General features: G+C 43.3%; 2 protein-coding genes and 1 non-coding gene across 6 annotated transcripts in view; 2 read left to right on the forward strand and 1 right to left on the reverse strand.

The window, feature by feature from the left end:
* LOC121295553 (cytoplasmic phosphatidylinositol transfer protein 1-like) overlaps window positions 1-6,889 on the forward strand; it is a 57,427-nt gene extending 50,538 nt beyond the window's left edge. The window contains exons 8-10 of one of the 3 annotated variants that reach the window (XR_005946941.1): window positions 35-98; window positions 3,841-6,255; window positions 6,622-6,889. Coding sequence is in view for 2 of the 3 variants with exons in the window: in XM_041220329.1 (XP_041076263.1) it covers window positions 35-98; window positions 3,841-4,172 (396 nt within the window). In the remaining variant the exon portion in view is untranslated. Of the gene's footprint in view, window positions 1-34; window positions 99-2,601; window positions 2,733-3,840; window positions 6,350-6,621 lie in introns of those variants that run through there. The other 2 variants (XM_041220330.1, XM_041220329.1) reach the window with 2 other exon arrangements.
* Window positions 6,890-7,511: 622 nt separating this feature from the next.
* Window positions 7,512-16,332, forward strand: LOC121295548 (nucleolar protein 11-like). 2 transcript variants are annotated; one of them, XM_041220321.1, is made up of 18 exons: window positions 7,512-7,690; window positions 8,162-8,275; window positions 8,558-8,614; window positions 8,836-8,984; window positions 9,335-9,392; window positions 9,490-9,631; window positions 9,908-10,102; window positions 10,413-10,489; window positions 12,059-12,182; window positions 12,675-12,778; window positions 13,016-13,081; window positions 13,452-13,639; window positions 13,772-13,897; window positions 14,144-14,368; window positions 14,756-14,834; window positions 15,010-15,102; window positions 15,605-15,616; window positions 15,890-16,332. In XM_041220321.1, the coding sequence occupies exons 1-18, from the start codon at window positions 7,544-7,546 to the stop codon at window positions 16,001-16,003; spliced, it is 2,070 nt and encodes a 689-aa protein (XP_041076255.1). In that variant the 5' UTR covers window positions 7,512-7,543; the 3' UTR covers window positions 16,004-16,332. The 2 variants fall into 2 exon arrangements, with proteins under 2 accessions (XP_041076255.1, XP_041076254.1); XM_041220320.1 differs by having other exon boundaries at window positions 7,513-7,690; window positions 15,605-15,712.
* Window positions 16,333-17,151: 819 nt separating this feature from the next.
* Window positions 17,152-17,233, reverse strand: trnas-aga. The gene has a single exon. It is a non-coding gene; the product is annotated as a tRNA-Ser (tRNA).
* Window positions 17,234-18,511: the final 1,278 nt, after the last annotated feature.

Below are 18,511 nucleotides of genomic sequence, written 5' to 3' on the forward strand. Positions count from 1 at the left end.
CATTCAGCCCTGTGTGGTTCTTGTTGCCCCTCAGGTTGTTCGAGACGTGCTGTTGCTTGGACACAGACAAGCTTTCGCCTGGGTGGACGAGTGGATCGGTATGTCACTGTGCTGCTTCACTGTGTCTTCACATATACAGGATATAGAAGAACTCACCTCACATATACAGGATATAGAAGAGCCCTAGTCCCAGTGTTTGAAATAACCAGGTGCACTCTGTAGTCTTATGTGCAGTCCAGTAATTCCTGAGTTTGTCAGACTTGTGCTCGTTCCTTTTGTTACTGTTCTGCATTGTTCTAGTCAGAAAGGGGCAACAAGATCTCCTTTCCTTGAGACCTGTCAACAGTTATGGCCTATGCTTGTGTGTTTTTTATTTGTTTTGTAAACAGTATAGATCTGATGTTGTTTTGCTGACTGTATCCTTATTAAAAATTCTGCTACTTGTTTTAGTATGAGTGAAAACCCAAGTTGCTGGTTATTCATGCTTTGCTTTAACGTTACTAACAACCCTTTCCAAAGCAGCTGGGTGTATTTTAAAATCCAGTAGCAAAAGATAGAAACTCGTGCCTTTGTGAAAGGTATCGTGTTTTTTTTCATTGCTCGATCATTTTTTTTACAGCCACCCAGTGTGCAACAGGATGTGCAGGCGTTGTTCAGGCTCAACGCCCTTGTAGGTCTGGCCCCGATGTAGCAGTTATAGGAGTTGCACTTGTGATCATTCTCGTGATCAGGTGGGTCTGTTGATTTAGCAGTACCTGGCTCTGATGTGTCTGCGTGGGTGGACAGAGCAAAGTATTCTATAATGATTCATATTATTAAAAGGCCAGTTGATTAAAAACATACAGATCTTCCTGAGACTGTAACAGTATGGCTATTGTGTTTATTTGTTTTGTCACCAGTATATATCTGATGTGTTTGCTGATATCTATTAATATGCTACTTGTTTTTATTCTGAGTGAAACCAGTTTGCTGTGTTCTTCATGCTTGCTTCACTGTTACTAACAACCCTTTCCAAAGCAGTGGTGTAAAATCCCAGTAGAAACTCGTGCTGAAGGTATTTGTTTTTCCTTGCTTCGATACAGCACAGTTTCAGTGCCTATCCACTTCATGATCTTTTAGTTACCTATGTCTCATCCTTTCATTTCACAATGAATCATATATATTAATCTCACAACTGATTACAGCCCTAAAGCTGTTGTTATTGAAGCATGTTTTTAATCTAATTAGAAGATCTGGAAGTCTTTTTCTGTATAAAATCCCAATAAGGGCAACCCTCCAATAAGCCAATCATGTTACTGACTGTGCTGAAGCATGTGAGAATACCTTCTTAAAATGGACCAGTCATAGCATACCATGAACAGTATTATACCAGCTCTGCATACGGTATACAGAATATACATGGCGTGTCACTGCCAACCCTACAGCAGCTGGTCTGACCCCAAAGCCCTCAGTGCTTGAGAAATCTCACTTTATTGAAGCTAACACAAACCATATGTCTCTATGTGCTGACATTCTAGAATCGGAATGTACAGGTTCTGTTCTGCGCCTATAGCGGGAGTCAGTCAGGTTCAGGATAAAGGGGTACACTGTTCTTGCACTGAAGGCTTTTCTTGTGACCTGCAAGTAGCTCCTCTGCCCCCTTTCCAGCCTCCTTTCCCTGGAAAGAGGATTGCACCCAGCTCTGTTTCAGCCAGCCTCCTACCCATATGACATAGCAAGAGGAGATCACTGCACTTAGTGACGGGCAACAAACAGCCTGGTCCGTGTATTCTGGGGTTAATAATGCTGGCAAGTAAATACTTGCAATGAAACAATGGGCTTTTTATGAGAATACAAATTCGTGCAATAAATGCAGCAGACTCCAGAGATTACCATACAGCACAATAAATAATCAATACTAAAATGGAGCTGTAAAAAACACAACTATAGGGAGGAATGATGAGCTTTAATTACATGCTTATTTATACTTCTTAAATGAACATATCTTTAATCTAAAGTGGGATTATCTTCTGATTTAAGATGAAAGACTGAACCCCTCCTGTCATGTTCTTCAGGAGTACGGTGACTGAAACGTATCTCGACTTTGTACTTTTATAATCTACTCTAGATTATAGAGCACTGTCTAACTCCTCAATGAGTCGGGTGTTTGGCAGGTTATGTAATTGTTTTGTTTTTTTATATTGTGTGAAAGGTAAGTCAAAAACATTTACACACAGACACTTTCTTGTGCTGGCATCACACGGGTGATGCAGAAGATCTTCTCAAATACTGCAAGGCATTTCTGAAGATCTGGCTCGCTGGCTTCCATCTGCCTGCTCCTGCACTAACCAGCCTCCTCCCCCCTGCTCCGAGACCAGCCGTGATCTACCCTCTCCCTCTGCTGCTAACACCCTCCTCCAGACTAGCTTCACTCGCCTGCTCAATCAATCAGTCAGGAAGCTAGCTCTCTCTCCCTCTGCCCTGCCTTCTGTAAAACCTGCCATGGCTGCCTGGCGCCCACAGCCCAAGATCCCTCTCCCTCCAGCTCCTCTCCATGCCCCTCCTCCTCCCCAAGTCTTGAGTTTCCTAACAGGAGCTGCCAACATCTTGGACTTTTTACAGATTTGACTTTGGATGACGTGCGGGAATACGAGAAACAAATGCATGAGCAAACCAACATTAAAGTATGCAATGATCAGGATTCCACAAATTCATCTTCACTGGATGAAATAGAGAGCCGTGACAAAGCAAGTGTATGTTCTGATTTATTTTAACATGTAACCCTCTCTCCCACCCCTCCCTCTCCTCCATAGCCACCACTCTGGGTTAATAAAAGCAGTCTTGTGTTATAAGTTGTCTTGGGTTGAATGGGGTGAAACAGCAACTTGGGTCTGAGAGTGAACACCTGTATCGGAAGTAGATTATTACAGATATTATTTTAGAAAAGTTTCATTATTTAAAATTATTATTATTTCTATTTCATTTCATTATTTAAAAAAATGACATGCATACTATACACCTGTGTACATTACTACTATAATACACCACATTGCTTTGTATTTTAATATATACACCTGTATGTTTTTTTTTTTTTTATTATAACCAACACCTGCCATGATTAATGATAACTAAATATTGAATGATTGCAATTGTTATGAAGTCTCACCAAGCAGTGTGTTAATATTAATGCAAACTAGAATGCCTGGTTTTCCTTTTAGATACCCCTTGTAACCATGTTTAACCCATTCCTCTGAATGCAGGAATTCCATTGCAGTGTAGACCTTGATCAGTCTCTCACGCCCATGTCCAGTAGTGTGTTGAATGATGTCACTGTGCTTCCTTAAATGAGCACATCAGTAAGAAATAGGGAATTTGTTGTCTTTCTACAGTAACTGTGTCCATGTAGCCATCCTTACTAACCAGGGATGGGAATAAGACTCCCATTGCTTTTTACCCATCCCAAATTTTAATATGTGCTTGATTAGCCACAGTGTATATGTAACCAGCTCAGATGTGTCTTATTAAACTCCTAGTAAAACCAGGAGTAGATCAAAATGCTATGCAATGGGAATCTTATTTCCACACTCACCCCGCCCCCTACAAACCAGTGTATTTCTATGAAGTATTAATAGATTTTTCAAAGTAACAAAGTCAATAGCAAAACAGCAGTCATGTCCCTTACATTTGACATATATTTGGAGATTGCTTTGTAAATAACAATAGCCAGTATAGTCAAGTTGCTGAAATGCCATACTTTAGGAAAGCCTTGGTCACTGTGCAATCAAGTAATGCCTACATGCTGTACTTTCACCATGCTGAAAAACTAAAGTAGCTTGTGTTTGTTTTCTCTCCTAATCGAAGACATGACCATGGATGAAGTGAGAGAATTCGAAAGAGCCACTCAGGAAGCCACCAACAAGAAGATCGGGATCTTCCCCCCCACAATCTCTATCAGCGAAACCCCCCTGCCCTGCTATACCCACAGCGGCCCCTCCAGCGCCCCCTCCACCCCCCTTGCCACTGACGCCCCCGAATTCCTCTCCGTGCCCAAGGACCGGCCCCGCAAGAAGTCAGCCCCTGAGACCCTGACCCTGCCGGACCCCGCAGACAGGGTGCCCCGCCTGCGCATGCCTTCCCTGCGCCTGCCCCAGCGCTCGCCATCCCACCAGCCCTCCGACGCCAACCCCCAATAACTGCTGTGTGTGTGTGTGTGTGTGTGTGTGTGTGTGTGTGTGTTTGTTGATAGTGAAACAATTGCATGGAGGAAAGCGGTTTTTTGGGGGGGGAGGGGTTTACTGCAGGCTACTTCATTTTGTCACACACTGTCTGCTGAAGGGGATTTTAAAAGGCTCAGTCTCTTGAGCACGTTTTCCTGTTAGGCTGTATTGAGCCGTTTTTTTTTTTAAATGCTATGTGTTCCTTTCATTTAGAATGTGGCTGTTTTAACTCGCCTGCCGTGCAAGTTTTGAGTCTATAGCAGAATGTACAAGTGAAGTGAGCTTTTGAAAGGGTAGTACCGCGCGGTTCCTTTGGACAGTCTGAGAGGGTGTTCGCTGTTGCCCAGTCGCGTAAGTTTCTCTCTAATGTCTGAGAATGTTTCTTTTTGGACACATGAACCAAGTTTTACTCTAATAAAGGTGCACCATGGTAAAAGCATAGCAGAGTAGTAGTGAATTGTAAAAGCATGCTGGACAGTGCAGTTTGGTAAGGCATGGCTGTGTGGAGCTTAGCAAACAGAAGAACATGGTTCAGTGCATGTTTACTGTGGTACACTGTTATAAGGTCATTGGAGAGGTGTCAGTTCTTAGGGCTTCACGGCTGGATATCCAGTGATATCCAGGCTGTCAAGAATATCCGTTGGTTTTCACCCAGTTGTCCCCTTTGATATGTGATCTCTGTTGTTTCAGCTTTGTGTATCATTAGCTTTTGAAAGCCTGTTGATATTGCCAGTGTACCCTAGGGGTAGCAGATTCCCATGGTTAAGAATTGCCGCCTTCTAATAAAAGGGGGTGCCTTGTGTATATGCTAGCTAGCTAGACACAAGACCTTACATCCAGTACTGCAAACTTTGCTGCAAACAGTACATTGCTGCTTTGTGTTCCTGTGTGAATTATTGAAAAGCCGATGGAGTCTGTTTGTCTAAACAGCGGCAAATCTGTTTAGTTATTTAAAAAAGGGCTCCAGAAATCCAACAGTGCACAATGCGAGTCTCAGTCTTCAGTGTATTGCTGTAAAACACCAAGGAAGATTCCTATTGTAATTATTAAGTGTGGTGGCATTTCGATCTGTCAGCATTGTAGAGCGATCTAATAAACCCCAGAACTTGTAGAGTACCATTTTAAAACGATGGCTTAATCAATAAAATAAATCTTGCACAGCGTTCCATACCTTAACAAATGCCTGCCCATTGTAAGAGAAGGCTGTTGTTGATTCGAAGATATATATTAAAAAAAGTGAATGCAAAGTTGACTAGTTGCGTAGTATCCATTGTTAAAAAGAAAAAAACAGACAGAGACTTGATTAAACTGAGCATGTTTCAGGAATAAAATGTCCCTTTTATCTCAGTGCCTCTCTGCATGCGATGCTGTATCTTTTAGTCTGTAAACCAAATCTGTAACATACCTTATATAAAATACTTACCGGGAATGCGTTTTTGATGTACCTTCTTCAAGCTGTCAAGCCTCAGAGCTGGACGGTTTTTTTCTTTTTGTATTATTTGTTTTTTTAAAGATATGATACCACTGTAAAATAAGCTGGCCATATCTGAACCAAATTCAATAACTGAACCCTGAACACCAGCAGGAAGACATTTCAGTGGCCAGCACTGAAACACACTGTGCCCCTCAACACCCTCCTCCTGCCTGCCTGTCCGCAGCCGCTGTCAGAGCGGGGCTCCGCCGAACAGGGGAAGAGGACATCGACACGGCAGAGAGCAGCAACTGGAAGCTGGGCTTCATTTAAACAGGAGCTGGCTTCGAAAACTCACTAGGGTGTCTTTTTAAATGTTTTTTTGTTTTGCTTTGTTTTGCTTTTTTTTAATTTAGCATGTTTGTTAATATCTCCTGTGGTTTCACTTGTCATCGAACTGTAAAACAAACAAAAATAATATTAATTGTATTACTAATTTCGGTTGCATTCCATGACAGGTTTGCTGTTTCTTTTTTGTGTGTAATTGTTTCAGATTTAAGAGGACCAAGTTTTGGAATGTGTACCTGTTAAGGAATGTAAATCCACTCTGTGTTCATTCAGAAGTGCCACTCTGTCAGGATACTGAGGGTTTGTTTTGTTTCTATAGATTTGTGTTTCTTTGTTTCTTTATTATCTTCCACTTTCTTACATCTTGCAGTAAATAAAGTGAAATGTAATCTGACCTGAGTTTCTTGTTTACAATCATCATGCCCATACGTACATATCAGCTTTTGCTCAAAAAAAAGTTTTTTTCGGACATCAATATATATATATATATATATATAGATAATTATATATATATAGGAATTATATCTATATATATCTATACTATATATATATATCCTATGATAAAATTTATTTTAAATACTTAAAAAACATATTTTATGTAACTTTAAATACTGTATAATTATTATAAATATATTGAAATTGTTTTTTTTTCCTGTATTTGGGCAGATGTTATGCTTTACAAACAGCAGGCGGTGAGTTTATGTGGTCGGGGGCTGTGGACTCACACGTCTGTCAGCACTATAAGAAATATTCCACACCTACTGATCAGGGCAAATGTACAGTGAAGATTGGGAAGACGACGGCTGCAGAGGACTGTGCGATTTGAAAGGCTTTGATTGACATGCACAGTAATCCACGCACTGCATGCAGGTTGTGAGCAAGCTGGATCGACCAGAGCGGACCAATGCGCAGGGAGTTATCCCTCGTGGAGCGACCCCATTCCTAATAAAGTGGCCACATCCACGATAAGGAGTATGCATCTCCACCCCTTCAAGATTTATTTTAAATCACTATATTATAATGGGAGTTTATGCATGACCACAGTGCTATCTCATCAGTGCTCATCAGCCTACATTGTTATAAAGGCTCGATAATGACTCAGTATTTGCATTATTATTTGCATGGAACGTTTAGCCCTCGTATGCATTGTGACGTACCTGCTTAGAGTCAATGATAGGTTCTGTGACGCGAGTCACGTGATATCGGTCTCCGATGGAGCTACAGCAGCAGTAGGACATTCAATAGCCTGTTACGAGGTGTGACTCTAATGCGAAGTTAGATGCTACCGTACATGTACAGCAGCCTACTACAAATTCGAAATGGACTTCCAGGGACACTGTCTTTTTATAGGCACCAGTGTGGGTGGATGTCATCAGATATTAAACGTGCTGATATATTGATCTGGGAAAGGTAACGGGATGTTTGGAGTATTTTCAGTGGGGCTTGCAATGCCCCTGGCGTCACTGTGTTCTAGAGCCTTGTGTAACTACTCCTCGCCTATAGGGGTCCCTGTCTACGTTTCCTCGTCTTTCGTACCGCATGGGCTTCCCTCTGTCTCTCAGAGTCGTCCTGCCCTTATACTTACAGCATGGCTGCGTTGTATGAGGGGTTCACGTTGTGCGGACTCGCCGCCGGCAAGAGCCGTGAAAACTCGGGATTACTGGGGATAGAACCGGGGAGAGACCCCGACCATGTCATAGTCACGGGCGCGGGGAGGACCGTCACCGTGTACAAGGTACAGAGAGAGCGGTGCAAAGCCGCTACGGCTACGTTTGTGATTGTGTGTTTGTGTTGTGCTCTCATGTGTTACAACACATGTCTGTTTGGCAAACACTAGCTTAGCTGGATGTGTAACTTAACGACAGTCGTCTGCTTGCTAACCATCATCAGACAGGAGAACTGGTGCTGCACGTCATGTACAGATTGCTAATAATACAGTACTCGGTTTGAATGGAGACTGGGGCTACCCTAGGCTTTAGTGTAGGGCTGGAGAATTGAGAGGCGGCTTGCATAATGCCTGACTCTGCAAGCCTATTGATTATGTTGTCGTTTGTCAAAAATCATAAGCGAACTGTATAATGTAGAGTTGTGAATGAAAACGCATATTATCTTCGTGTTTACCAGGCCGTGCATGATGGAAATAAGACTCCAATTGCATAGGAGTTTTCCCCGTTCCAGGTTTTAATACAAGCTTAATTTGCCACAGGTTTCGGACCAGAAGCCTTTGGGCAGCTGGGCAGCTAAGCAGGGACAAGCAGTCACCTGCCCAGCTGTGCTGCACGGGCAGACTGGGGAGTATGTGGCGGTGCAGGACAGCAAGGTAGGTGTTCCAGCTGGAATTGAGAGTGGAGTGCCTTCAGAATGCCAGACAGCCTGCTGCTCAACAGCATAGCAGACTTTAGAATAAAGAATAAGTCTGTAGTCTGTTTCCAGAGTTAAATCATACATTTACACTAAACATGTGTCTTCTCTGTAGCACGTGGCTGTTTTTATTACTGTATGTTTACAGTAGTTTGGATTTTTTTAAACTTGTTGCTATGTTTTAGATGGCTACCATTCCTTACATGAACAATAAATATTTAATTTCACTTTTTTTTTCTAGGTACTGCGAATATGGAGGGATGAAGATATAAATTTTGAGAAAGTATTTAAAGCCACAGTAAGTACATCAAATGCACTTTGTTCATCTTGATTCCAGACTTCAGTGCTGAAACAGTAAACCGGGTTGTATTTATTGTCATTTTTGCATTGCTTTCCTTGGCCTGGTGTCCCATTCTGTTATTTCAACACAGTGGTATTTGTTGCCACCAGATGCATTTGAAGCTGTATGTTTGAATGTGTCTGTCCCAGGACTGGTAATGATCCGCGTCTGTCTCGTAGCTCTCGGCTGCTGTGTCCCGGATCCACGCCCTGCCCTCCTTGGAGCCCCTCGTTCTGTTCCAGAGGGGTGCAGTGCGACAGCTCGATGCCCTGCTGGCTGCTCCACAGCAGGCAGTGGAAGAAGTCTTATCAGAGGATGAGGTCATCAGGTGAGGAGGTTTCTGTACCTAGTCTTTCCTTTGAACATCAGTCCTCGTGTACAGATAAGACAACCTTTGCATGCCAATATAAAAGCTCACTTTAAATAAGACAAAATGTGTTTCCACTTGTATTTCATGAAGTGAAAAGCCCCGTGTCCCAGTCCGCCTTTGAAACTTTACAGTAGTTATTCCTCTGCATCTTGCACGTTGATTAATGCATTGCATGTGATGGATCTTTCCCTATGGATCCTGATTTTTTTTTTTTTTTTTTTTTATACACAATCATTTCACTGTGGTATATTTTGTTTGCAATGCTTTGCTTTGAACTGGTATTGTAAAGTGTTCTTGTTTTGTTTCAGGTGGAGCAGCTGTTTCTTGGAAGCAGAGCAGCCTCTCCTCCTGTTCTCCACGGAGAAGGTAAATGGGCTGATTGCTAGGTGCTGCTTTTTGTTTGATGTTTTAGTAATGCACGCTGTCCTATTGTGTGATTTGTACAACGTGTTCTCCTTTTCAGAGCGGGGAGTGTTTTCTGTATTTGCAAAAGCTCAAACCAAATGTTCTGCACAAGTATAGCATTGATTCAGAGGGAAAGGGGGCGTGCCCTATTAGCTTCACCGCAACTCTTGAAAATAAATGCATCACCCTGATGTGCTTGTGTAAGTAACTCTGTTTTCTCTGTACATGCAAAAACATAGAACCACAGTCTTTAAAAAATAATACAATAAAGGATAAAAATGAGGTTGGGTGATATAAAGAACTGTCCGAGGCAAGCTTTATTTCATGATGTAAAATTAAATCTTTCAACGAGATTCTCTTTCTTGCAAGAGCTGCATTAAACATTTAAAGACACATTATTAATTTTCTGTATCTGGTAATGTTATAGTGTTTAAGAACTGTGTCCATGAATGTTTTGTGTAAATCTTTGCTTCTAGATTCCAGTGGCTGTGTTTATAAGCTGCTTGTCTCCCTGCACCCCAGTGTAGAGGGGGAGCAGCACCTGCCCAAGTCCCTGCTGCTGAAGCTGCCTGTATCTGAGGGAGTCCTGAGCAGGGCTGCCATCACCTCTCTGGAGGAGGGGCACATAGCCATTGTAGGATCACCGCACTCTGCAAGCACGGGTGACAGAGGTACAGTGGCACCTGTGAAATCCCCCGGTAACGGCTGCAGGGATCCTGTCCTCTTTATTAAAATAAACTACTAGAATTCTATCTGAGTCTTTATCAAGGTCCTTTTCGAAAAGCATTCGTCAAAGCATTTATTTTCAGTATTTCTAAATGTATAAATATCATGTTCTGTCATTTGTTTCTAGGTGGTTTTCGCTTGTTAATTGCGTGGAGCTGTGAATGCAGGGGAGCAATGTTTTCATCTTGTCAGAACAGGAAAAGAAACTCTTTTGTTTGTAAGCCCTGAAATCCAAGCGAATCTTTTTCTTTTTAGATTTCCTCTGCATCTGGAACACTAATTTCCAGACACTGCAAGCTTCAAAGGAGCTGGCTGGGGGAGCATATGGGCAGGTAGGGGCGGAATTTGGGTTTGATAAGGTTGTAGGGGCGGAGCTTGGGTTTGATAAGGTTGTATGGGCAGGTAGGGGCGGAGCTTGGGTTTGTTGATAAGGTTGTATGGGCAGGAAGGGGTGAAGCTTGGGTTTGTTGATAAGGTTGTATGGGCAGGTAGGGGCGGAGCTTCGGTTTGTTGATAAGGTTGTATGGGCAGGAAGGGGTGAAGCTTGGGTTTGATAAGGTTGTAGGGGCGGAGCTTGGGTTTGATAAGGTTGTATGGGCAGGTAGGGGCGGAGCTTGGGTTTGATAAGGTTGTATGGGCAGGTAGGGGCGGAGCTTCGGTTTGTTGATAAGGTTGTATGGGCAGGTAGGGGTGGAGCTTGGGTTTGATAAGGTTGTAGGGGCGGAGCTTGGGTTTGATAAGGTTGTATGGGCAGGTAGGGGTGAAGCTTGGGTTTGTTGATAAGGTTGTATGGGCAGGTAGGGGCGGAGCTTCGGTTTGTTGATAAGGTTGTATGGGCAGGTAGGGGTGGAGCTTGGGTTTGATAAGGTTGTATGGGCAGGTAGGGGCGGAGCTTGGGTTTGTTGATAAGGTTGTATGGGCAGGTAGGGGCGGAGCTTCGGTTTGTTGATAAGGTTGTATGGGCAGGAAGGGGTGAAGCTTGGGTTTGATAAGGTTGTAGGGGCGGAGCTTGGGTTTGATAAGGTTGTATGGGCAGGTAGGGGTGAAGCTTGGGTTTGTTGAGGTTGTATGGGCAGGTAGGGGGGGAGCTTCGGTTTGTTGATAAGGTTGTATGGGCAGGAAGGGGTGAAGCTTGGGTTTGATAAGGTTGTATGGGCAGAGCTTGGGTTTGATAAGGTTGTATGGGCAGGTAGGGGCGGAGCTTCGGTTTGTTGATAAGGTTGTATGGGCAGGTAGGGGCTGAGCTTCGGTTTGTTGATAAGGTTGTATGGGCAGGAAGGGGTGAAGCTTGGGTTTGATAAGGTTGTAGGGGCGGAGCTTGGGTTTGATAAGGTTGTATGGGCAGGTAGGGGCGGAGCTTCGGTTTGTTGATAAGGTTGTATGGGCAGGAAGGGGTGAAGCTTGGGTTTGATAAGGTTGTAGGGGCGGAGCTTGGGTTTGATAAGGTTGTATTGGCAGGTAGGGGCGGAGCTTCGGTTTGTTGATAAGGTTGTATGGGCAGGTAGGGGCGGAGCTTCGGTTTGTTGATAAGGTTGTATGGGCAGGAAGGGGTGAAGCTTGGGTTTGATAAGGTTGTAGGGGCGGAGCTTGGGTTTGATAAGGTTGTAGGGGCGGAGCTTGGGTTTGATAAGGTTGTATGGGCAGGTAGGGGCGGAGCTTCGGTTTGTTGATAAGGTTGTATGGGCAGGAAGGGGTGAAGCTTGGGTTTGATGATAAGGTTGTAGGTTTTATGGAGGGGTGGGGAACACCATCGAGCTGTTCTTAAATTATTATGCTTCATCGAATTCTAGATTTCAAGTCAGGAAGTTCTGCATATATAAAGGCTTATTCCTATGACGCACTCCACGCAGTGTTGTCCTGTGTGTGTGTGTTTATTAACCTGAGCCTGCTTTCTCTTGCAGCTGTGGTGTAATGCAGGGAAGCTGTATGTAACTCACGGTAAGGTGCTGACAGTCCTCCCCTATCGCTGTGAGATGTCATCACTGGCTGCTGCCCTGGGAAAGCTGAAGCAGACAAGCACGCAAGGTGATGTTTACAAGGCTTTCTGTTTTTACTGGGGCTTCATAAGCCAAAAACCAGTTCGAGAGACTGGGCACCCCCAGAAACCACCATGAGGCATTTTGAAAAGGTTACATTCACCCAGAGAACACGCGCAGCCATTAACCACTGAAGAGATTTTTATTTCTTGGTTGCTTTATTTGCACAGGTGTTTTGCACTGATACATTTTAACCTGTTTATCGTCAATCTGTCTCTTAATGTATGTGTTTCAGAACTCGAATAAGGAGTCTCGGGTCTGACTCTTTACCTATTGATATCCATTGACTTTTTATATAATACTGGACTATTAAAGAACGCAGTCATTTTGTGACATGGGTCTAATTAATAAAACAAAAATGAACCTGTGGAGTCTGGCTGGAGAGGACTAGCAATCATTTTGATTCTACTGAGCTTGTTTCCCGTCTCTCTCTTTACACCCAAGCCTCCCGTCTTAAAGAACTGTATTTCTCTTTGTTCAGAGGTGACGTTGTCTCCTTCCGAGTTGAACTGGAATTCTCTTCTCCATGAAGAGACAGCGCTGCAGCCGAGAACGGGAGGAGCAGGCATGAGAACCAGGAATAGTGTGAGTCTGGAATGTGGGTGCACATGATGGAGAATGACCAGTTCACTACAGCTGCAGCACAAAGCCTTTTCAAATGTTTAACAAAGCTGTCCTTTAAACTATTTTAAACCCTTTTAAACCTAGGTTTAATCAGGATCTGCTGGTGGAGATGTTTTGGGATATTTGTAGGTTCAGGTAAAAAGATCTGTAGTGTATGATTTTTAATTGTCCTTTTTTTTTTTTTTTTTTTTTTTGTAGAAACAGAGTCTGACGAGTCAGGCTACGTTGTCCCCGACAATCAATCAAGTGCTAGAAGACCTAAAGGTAAGAGAAAGGGAACAGCAGCACGCTCGAACTGCACAACGCTTTCAAATGCCATGGCGCCTTTCCACACCATTGAACACAATCCGAAAGAGTTCCGGGCGAAGTGTGTGTTTCTTATTGGGTTTCTTTTAGTATTTCTCAGTGTAACACTATGGGGTGTTTTCAGTAGCTGTGTGTGATTTCTGCACTTATGTATAAATCTTTCAAGTCTGAAATGGCAAGTGTTGGGTGGGCTGGGTAATCTCTTTCTGTGTGTGTGTGTGTGTGTGTGTGTCTGTGCGTTTCAGGGAGTTTCCAGTGAGGAGATGGAGGAGGTGCTGAGTAATCTCTCTCTCTCTCTCTCAGTTGAATGTGTGTCTGTGTGTTTCAGGGAGTTTCCAGTGAGGAGGTGGAGGAGGTGCTGGAGCCCTTCCTGTCGTGTTCCCCTGTCTCCCCGCAGTTCCAGCTCGGTCTCTCTCACATCACTGTGGAGCTGCTGAAACGCTGCCAGGCCGACCCTGGCTTCTACCCGCAGACTGTGCTGGCGCGTCTCGCACAGACTGGCAGACTGTCCCACAGGTGAGGCTTCTACCTGCAGACTGGCGATCGACTATCGATCCCTTCATGATGTATATGAGTTTGTGTTGTGTTTTTACTGTGTTGTTTAGCTTTTAATCTGCTTCAAAAGTGCACTGATCTCTCATTTCCCAGTTCATGCCCTGGATTTCTGATGCTTGCGTTGGAGAAGCGCGATTACTTCCTTGCACAGCTGTGTCTGCAGCAGTTCCCTGACGTTCCTGAGGCTGTCACCTGCGCCTGTCTGAAAGCCTTTCTCAGGTGGGGGCACGTGCAGGTTACTGTAACGCTAGAAACACGAATGATCTCCTGCAGACTGGAACATAACTCCATGCTAAGTGAGGGCTGTCCTGGAACAATTACATTTTCTTTACAAAACCCATCCGTGTATCCTATTAGCAACCCAGAACAACTTTGTGAAAACGGAAAAGTTGTTTTTAGTGCGTCCCTCTCGTGGTGTTTTTATTTATTTTTTGTTGTATAATTGACATTGCTATATAATTGCAGCGTTGCAGATGCAGACCTGGTGCCGGTGAACGTGGACCTGGAGGGCGTCTCCCTCGTGGACGGCCCAGGACATTCTCTGGAGGGGGTACAGAATGGGTTCAGCCCCGTCCTGCTGGAGGAGGACGGCTGCGACGTCCAGCTCGCTGCCCCCAAACTGGACCAGAGCAGCTCCTGGATAGACATGAGCCTGACCAGCCCAGTGGGATTGAAAAAGAGTGCTCTGCTGTATCTTTCTGGGGAATGATTTCCAAAGCAGTGCGTGTCTGTGTGTGTGTGTGTGTGTGTGTGTATATATATATATAATGGATTTTATTGTACTGTTGACTTTCTAGCTTATAGAGTTTTCTTTTTTTTTTTTTTTTTTTTTTGTCAATGGGGTAAACTATTGCAGACAGGGTTGGGTTCAATTCCTTTTTTTTCAATTCCGATTCCTGTTTAAAATCAATTCCCCATTCCAATTGGAATTGATGAAAAGGGAATGGGGAATTGGAATTGGGAATTGATTTTAAACAGGGAATTAGATTTGACCCCAAGCCTGATGGCAAAATTGCAAAAAATGTCCTAGGTTTTCACAGTTGTCAGACTCTATTTCCTTGACCGCTTAACCCACAGTAATGAAATCCTGCGGTCCTCCTACAGTGAAAGCTTCCTCCTGCCTCATTTGAAGGACCTCTCGTCTCGGCAAGTCATTGTAAGCACACCCTGTTCCCTCCTTCCCTCTGTTTGTAGTTCTCAAATCTTGCAGCCTGTGTTTTGGAGCCTCCTGCTGCCGCGTTTCATTGCTCTGCTGTGAATGTTTGAAGTGGCCATGTCCCTTTATTAAACCACACTCAGCTGAAAGCGTTCCCTTTCCTCTCCCTGCCTAGCTGTTTCTGCGGTACCTCCAGTATCTGTATGTGAGATCTTCAGGGGACGTCTATACACAGCTCCCCGGGCTAAGAGCACCAACAGTTACCCAGGTGAGGCGTTCAGAGATTCTGCACTTGTATATTTGAATGGGTTCTTTCTTTATATGCAAGGAATAACATTTAAATAGTTCTTTTCTCGTCCGCTACATATTAATAAGAAGGTGTTCGAATGGGTGATGGTCGATGCACGTTCCTGTGTACTGATGCTTTCTGATCACTCAGTAACACTTGGTTTTTACAAACTTTATTATCTGTAAAGTATATTCACTTTTCATTGCAGAGATGGAAATGAGACTCCTGTTGCTCAGCAGTTTCACCCATTCCAGGTTTTACTACGAGCTTGATTAGCCACAGGGTATAGGTAACAAGCTCAGGTGTATCTGATTAGACTAAAATAATAAAACAAGGAATGGATGGAACTGCTCTGCAATGGGAATCGTACTGCTGTCTCTGTTTACTGTTCTGGCTGAGATAAATGATGAACAGTTTATTGTCTTGTTTTGGGGTTTGCTGGTAGTAATCTCTCTCTCTTTATTTTATTTTTTGTTTCCAGATCATGGACTGGGTAAGCTTGCTACTAGATGCTCATTTTACAGTCTTGATAATGGCACCAGAAGCCAAGGGGCTTCTAACACAACTCCACAGATTTGTCAGGTCCCAGGTAAACGCTCACTCTTCTAGAACTTGACTAGTAGGAGTAACACGGTCCAATTGAAGAAGTAAATGCAAAGCGTACAGCAGTAACAGTGCTTTCTTGTTTGTCTTTAGTAGGTAGTTGTGCAGATCATCATTGTGTGTGTGTGTCTGTTCTCACCATGGTGCGCTTCTCTCCTGCTAGGTGAGGCTGTATTCAGAGCTGGGGAAGATCCAGGGAACTTTACAGGAACTTGGCAAAATAAATAAAGAGCAAGAGATTGGCTTGTACTCCATTGAAGTTATCGAGCTGTTTTAAAATAAACTCTGTCTCGTGTGTGTTTCTAAGCGTATGTGTCCCATCATGTAATTTAATATTCTTTATGCATTTCAGCTATAACATGCAGCTTGTGAGAAGTATGTTGTAAAATGTAAGCCAAAGTATTCAATTGCATTGGGTAGTAGTTACCAGTTCACTTGTAAACAGTCGCTTGCTATGTACATTAATATGTAATTCGGTGCCACTTCGACCAGGCGTTATCTCATTTGTAATTCATTCACTGGCTCTTTGCTGAAATATGTTATCTTTCACATTCAATTTCAGATTTGTGAAAAATAATAAATACATTTTCTTAGAAAAACAAAAAACGAGTTGTTGCTTTTTTTTTGGACTCTGCCCAGGCTGCTTTGTTGTTTTGTGAAGATTGAGGAAAGGACATGGTGACATTGAGACGGGGTAGAAAAGGGGATTCGCTGTTGAAGTCTCAGCATGCAAGGGACATAGAATGAGGGAGGGGTGCATCTAATCGAAGGGGTGCATTTTAGCAACAGTATCTAATGTGATTCAGTGTGCTTCAAGTCAGTGTAATTGTAAGACTCGCATTGCATAGCAGATTGAGGTATTTCATCTGTTAGTGTAAATCGTGAGCAAGTCGATCAATAGAAACAGTACGTGTGTGAGCAATGTCCACTTTAGAACACTAGAGGGCGCAGTTGTACATTACTGAAATGATACGCATAGTACTTAATACGCTGTATTTTAAATGTGAACATATAATACGTAGCTTGTTATCCAATAGTCCGGTCCGTTCATTTAGTTAAATGCTGCTGCTCAGTTTGCAGACGCGTCTCGCCGGTCAGTGTGTTTAGCCAGTTTGGTTTTTAGGCATCGCTTGGGGAGGCATTGTTCGTCCCACTCTTTGTTGTGAGCAGAGAGGCTATCTTGCCCGAGTGCCTTGCGAACTTAATACAGCTGAATTTTCAATTCCAGTTAAAATTAAAAAATGAACTTCAATATAATAATGATTTATTGTTTGTTTGATATATATATATATATATATATATATATATATATATATATATATATATAATTTCATATCATATTTATTATTTAATTATATATATAAATTAAATGATAAATATTATATGAAATATAATTAAATGAAAAACCTCAGTAAAAGTTACATCCGTAGTCGGCAGGATTCCAACCTGCGCGGGGAGACCCCAATGGATTTCTAGTCCATCGCCTTAACCACTCGGCCACGACTACTTGAATTTCTACGTATAACGTTTCTTTACAGCAAGTTTGGATATCTTGAATGATACAAAGATGTATTGCACCCTAAAATGGAGACTAGTAATAATTTTAAGAATGCTAATATGAGGTAAGAAATCGGTTTTTACTTGTAGTCAGATCTGCGCATCTCTAGCTCGTCTCCGTTCCCCGCTGCTCTGCGCCAGTCGTTTTAGGCTTGTTAGATTTTAAGAATAAAGATAATGTTCAATTCCACTGAAGTGCTGGCTTAGTCTGAGAGGACCAATCAAAAGAGAAGTAGCGCACATAAACCCCACCGCTTTCATTATTAATGAGCGTGTTTACTTCAGAGCCAATCATTAAGGGAAGAGGGTGGGAGTGTAATGCTAAAATAACAACAATGCGGTTACCTGAATCATTACACACCTGTCCAGTGGAATAGAATGGCGTTTGATCGGACAGGACACGTGTATCCAAACGTGCGCTTGATCCCCCTAGAGCTTGAAGCGTGCAGGCATCTTCACAAAGCCGTCTCATCACACCCAGCACATCTGTACGAGAAGGCTGTCTCATCTAACACACTGCAGCTTGCACTGGACAGGACTGAACCAGCACATCTGTACGAGAAGGCTGTCTCATCTAACACACTGCAGCTTGCACTGGACAGGACTGAACCAGCACATCTGTACCAGAAGGCTGTCTCATCAAACACACTGCAGCTTGCACTGGACAGGACTGAACCAGCACACCCAGCACATCTGTACGAGAAGGCTGTCTCATCTAACACACTGCAGCTTGCACTGGACAGGACTGAACCAGCACACCCAGCACATCTGTACGAGAAGGCTGTCTCATCTAACACACTGCAGCTTGCACTGGACAGGACTGAACCAGCACACCCAGCACATCTGTACGAGAAGGCTGTCTCATCTAACACACTGCAGCTTGCACTGGACAGGACTGAACCAGCTCTTTGATTTGTGAAGCCTCAATTGCAGAGCTAAGCAGATTTCAAGCGCCCTGTTTGTATGACAGAGGTGTTCCTGACGTTAGGATAACCTGAGGCTTGCTTGTATGTTAAACTCATTACATGTACATTATGTACATATATATTTAAAGCAATGTATATTATTGTATGCTCTGCACTCTGTGGGCATGTAAAACTGGGTGCACATGCTTTTGGTTCCTGCCTTTTACAGCAACATAGAGATAGAGAGCTCTGTGGGACTGGGGTTCCTCACCCAGCTAGAACAAGCTGCAACCGGAAAGGCATCAGAACAGAATGCTGTGGCA

This window comes from Polyodon spathula, chromosome 20, assembly GCF_017654505.1.
Source record: "Polyodon spathula isolate WHYD16114869_AA chromosome 20, ASM1765450v1, whole genome shotgun sequence".
In the NCBI taxonomy this organism is placed as follows: domain Eukaryota; kingdom Metazoa; phylum Chordata; class Actinopteri; order Acipenseriformes; family Polyodontidae; genus Polyodon; species Polyodon spathula.

Excerpts from the sequence above, each read along its gene's own strand:
- LOC121295548 (XM_041220320.1), top strand. The coding sequence starts at position 7,544 with ATGGCTGCGTTGTATGAGGGGTTCACGTTGTGCGGACTCGCCGCCGGC. Across the intron at positions 8,276-8,557 it reads TGGCGGTGCAGGACAGCAAG|GTACTGCGAATATGGAGGGA; the intron begins GTAGGTGTTCCA and ends TTTTTTTTCTAG. Across the intron at positions 10,103-10,412 it reads TGCAAGCACGGGTGACAGAG|ATTTCCTCTGCATCTGGAAC; the intron begins GTACAGTGGCAC and ends TTTTCTTTTTAG.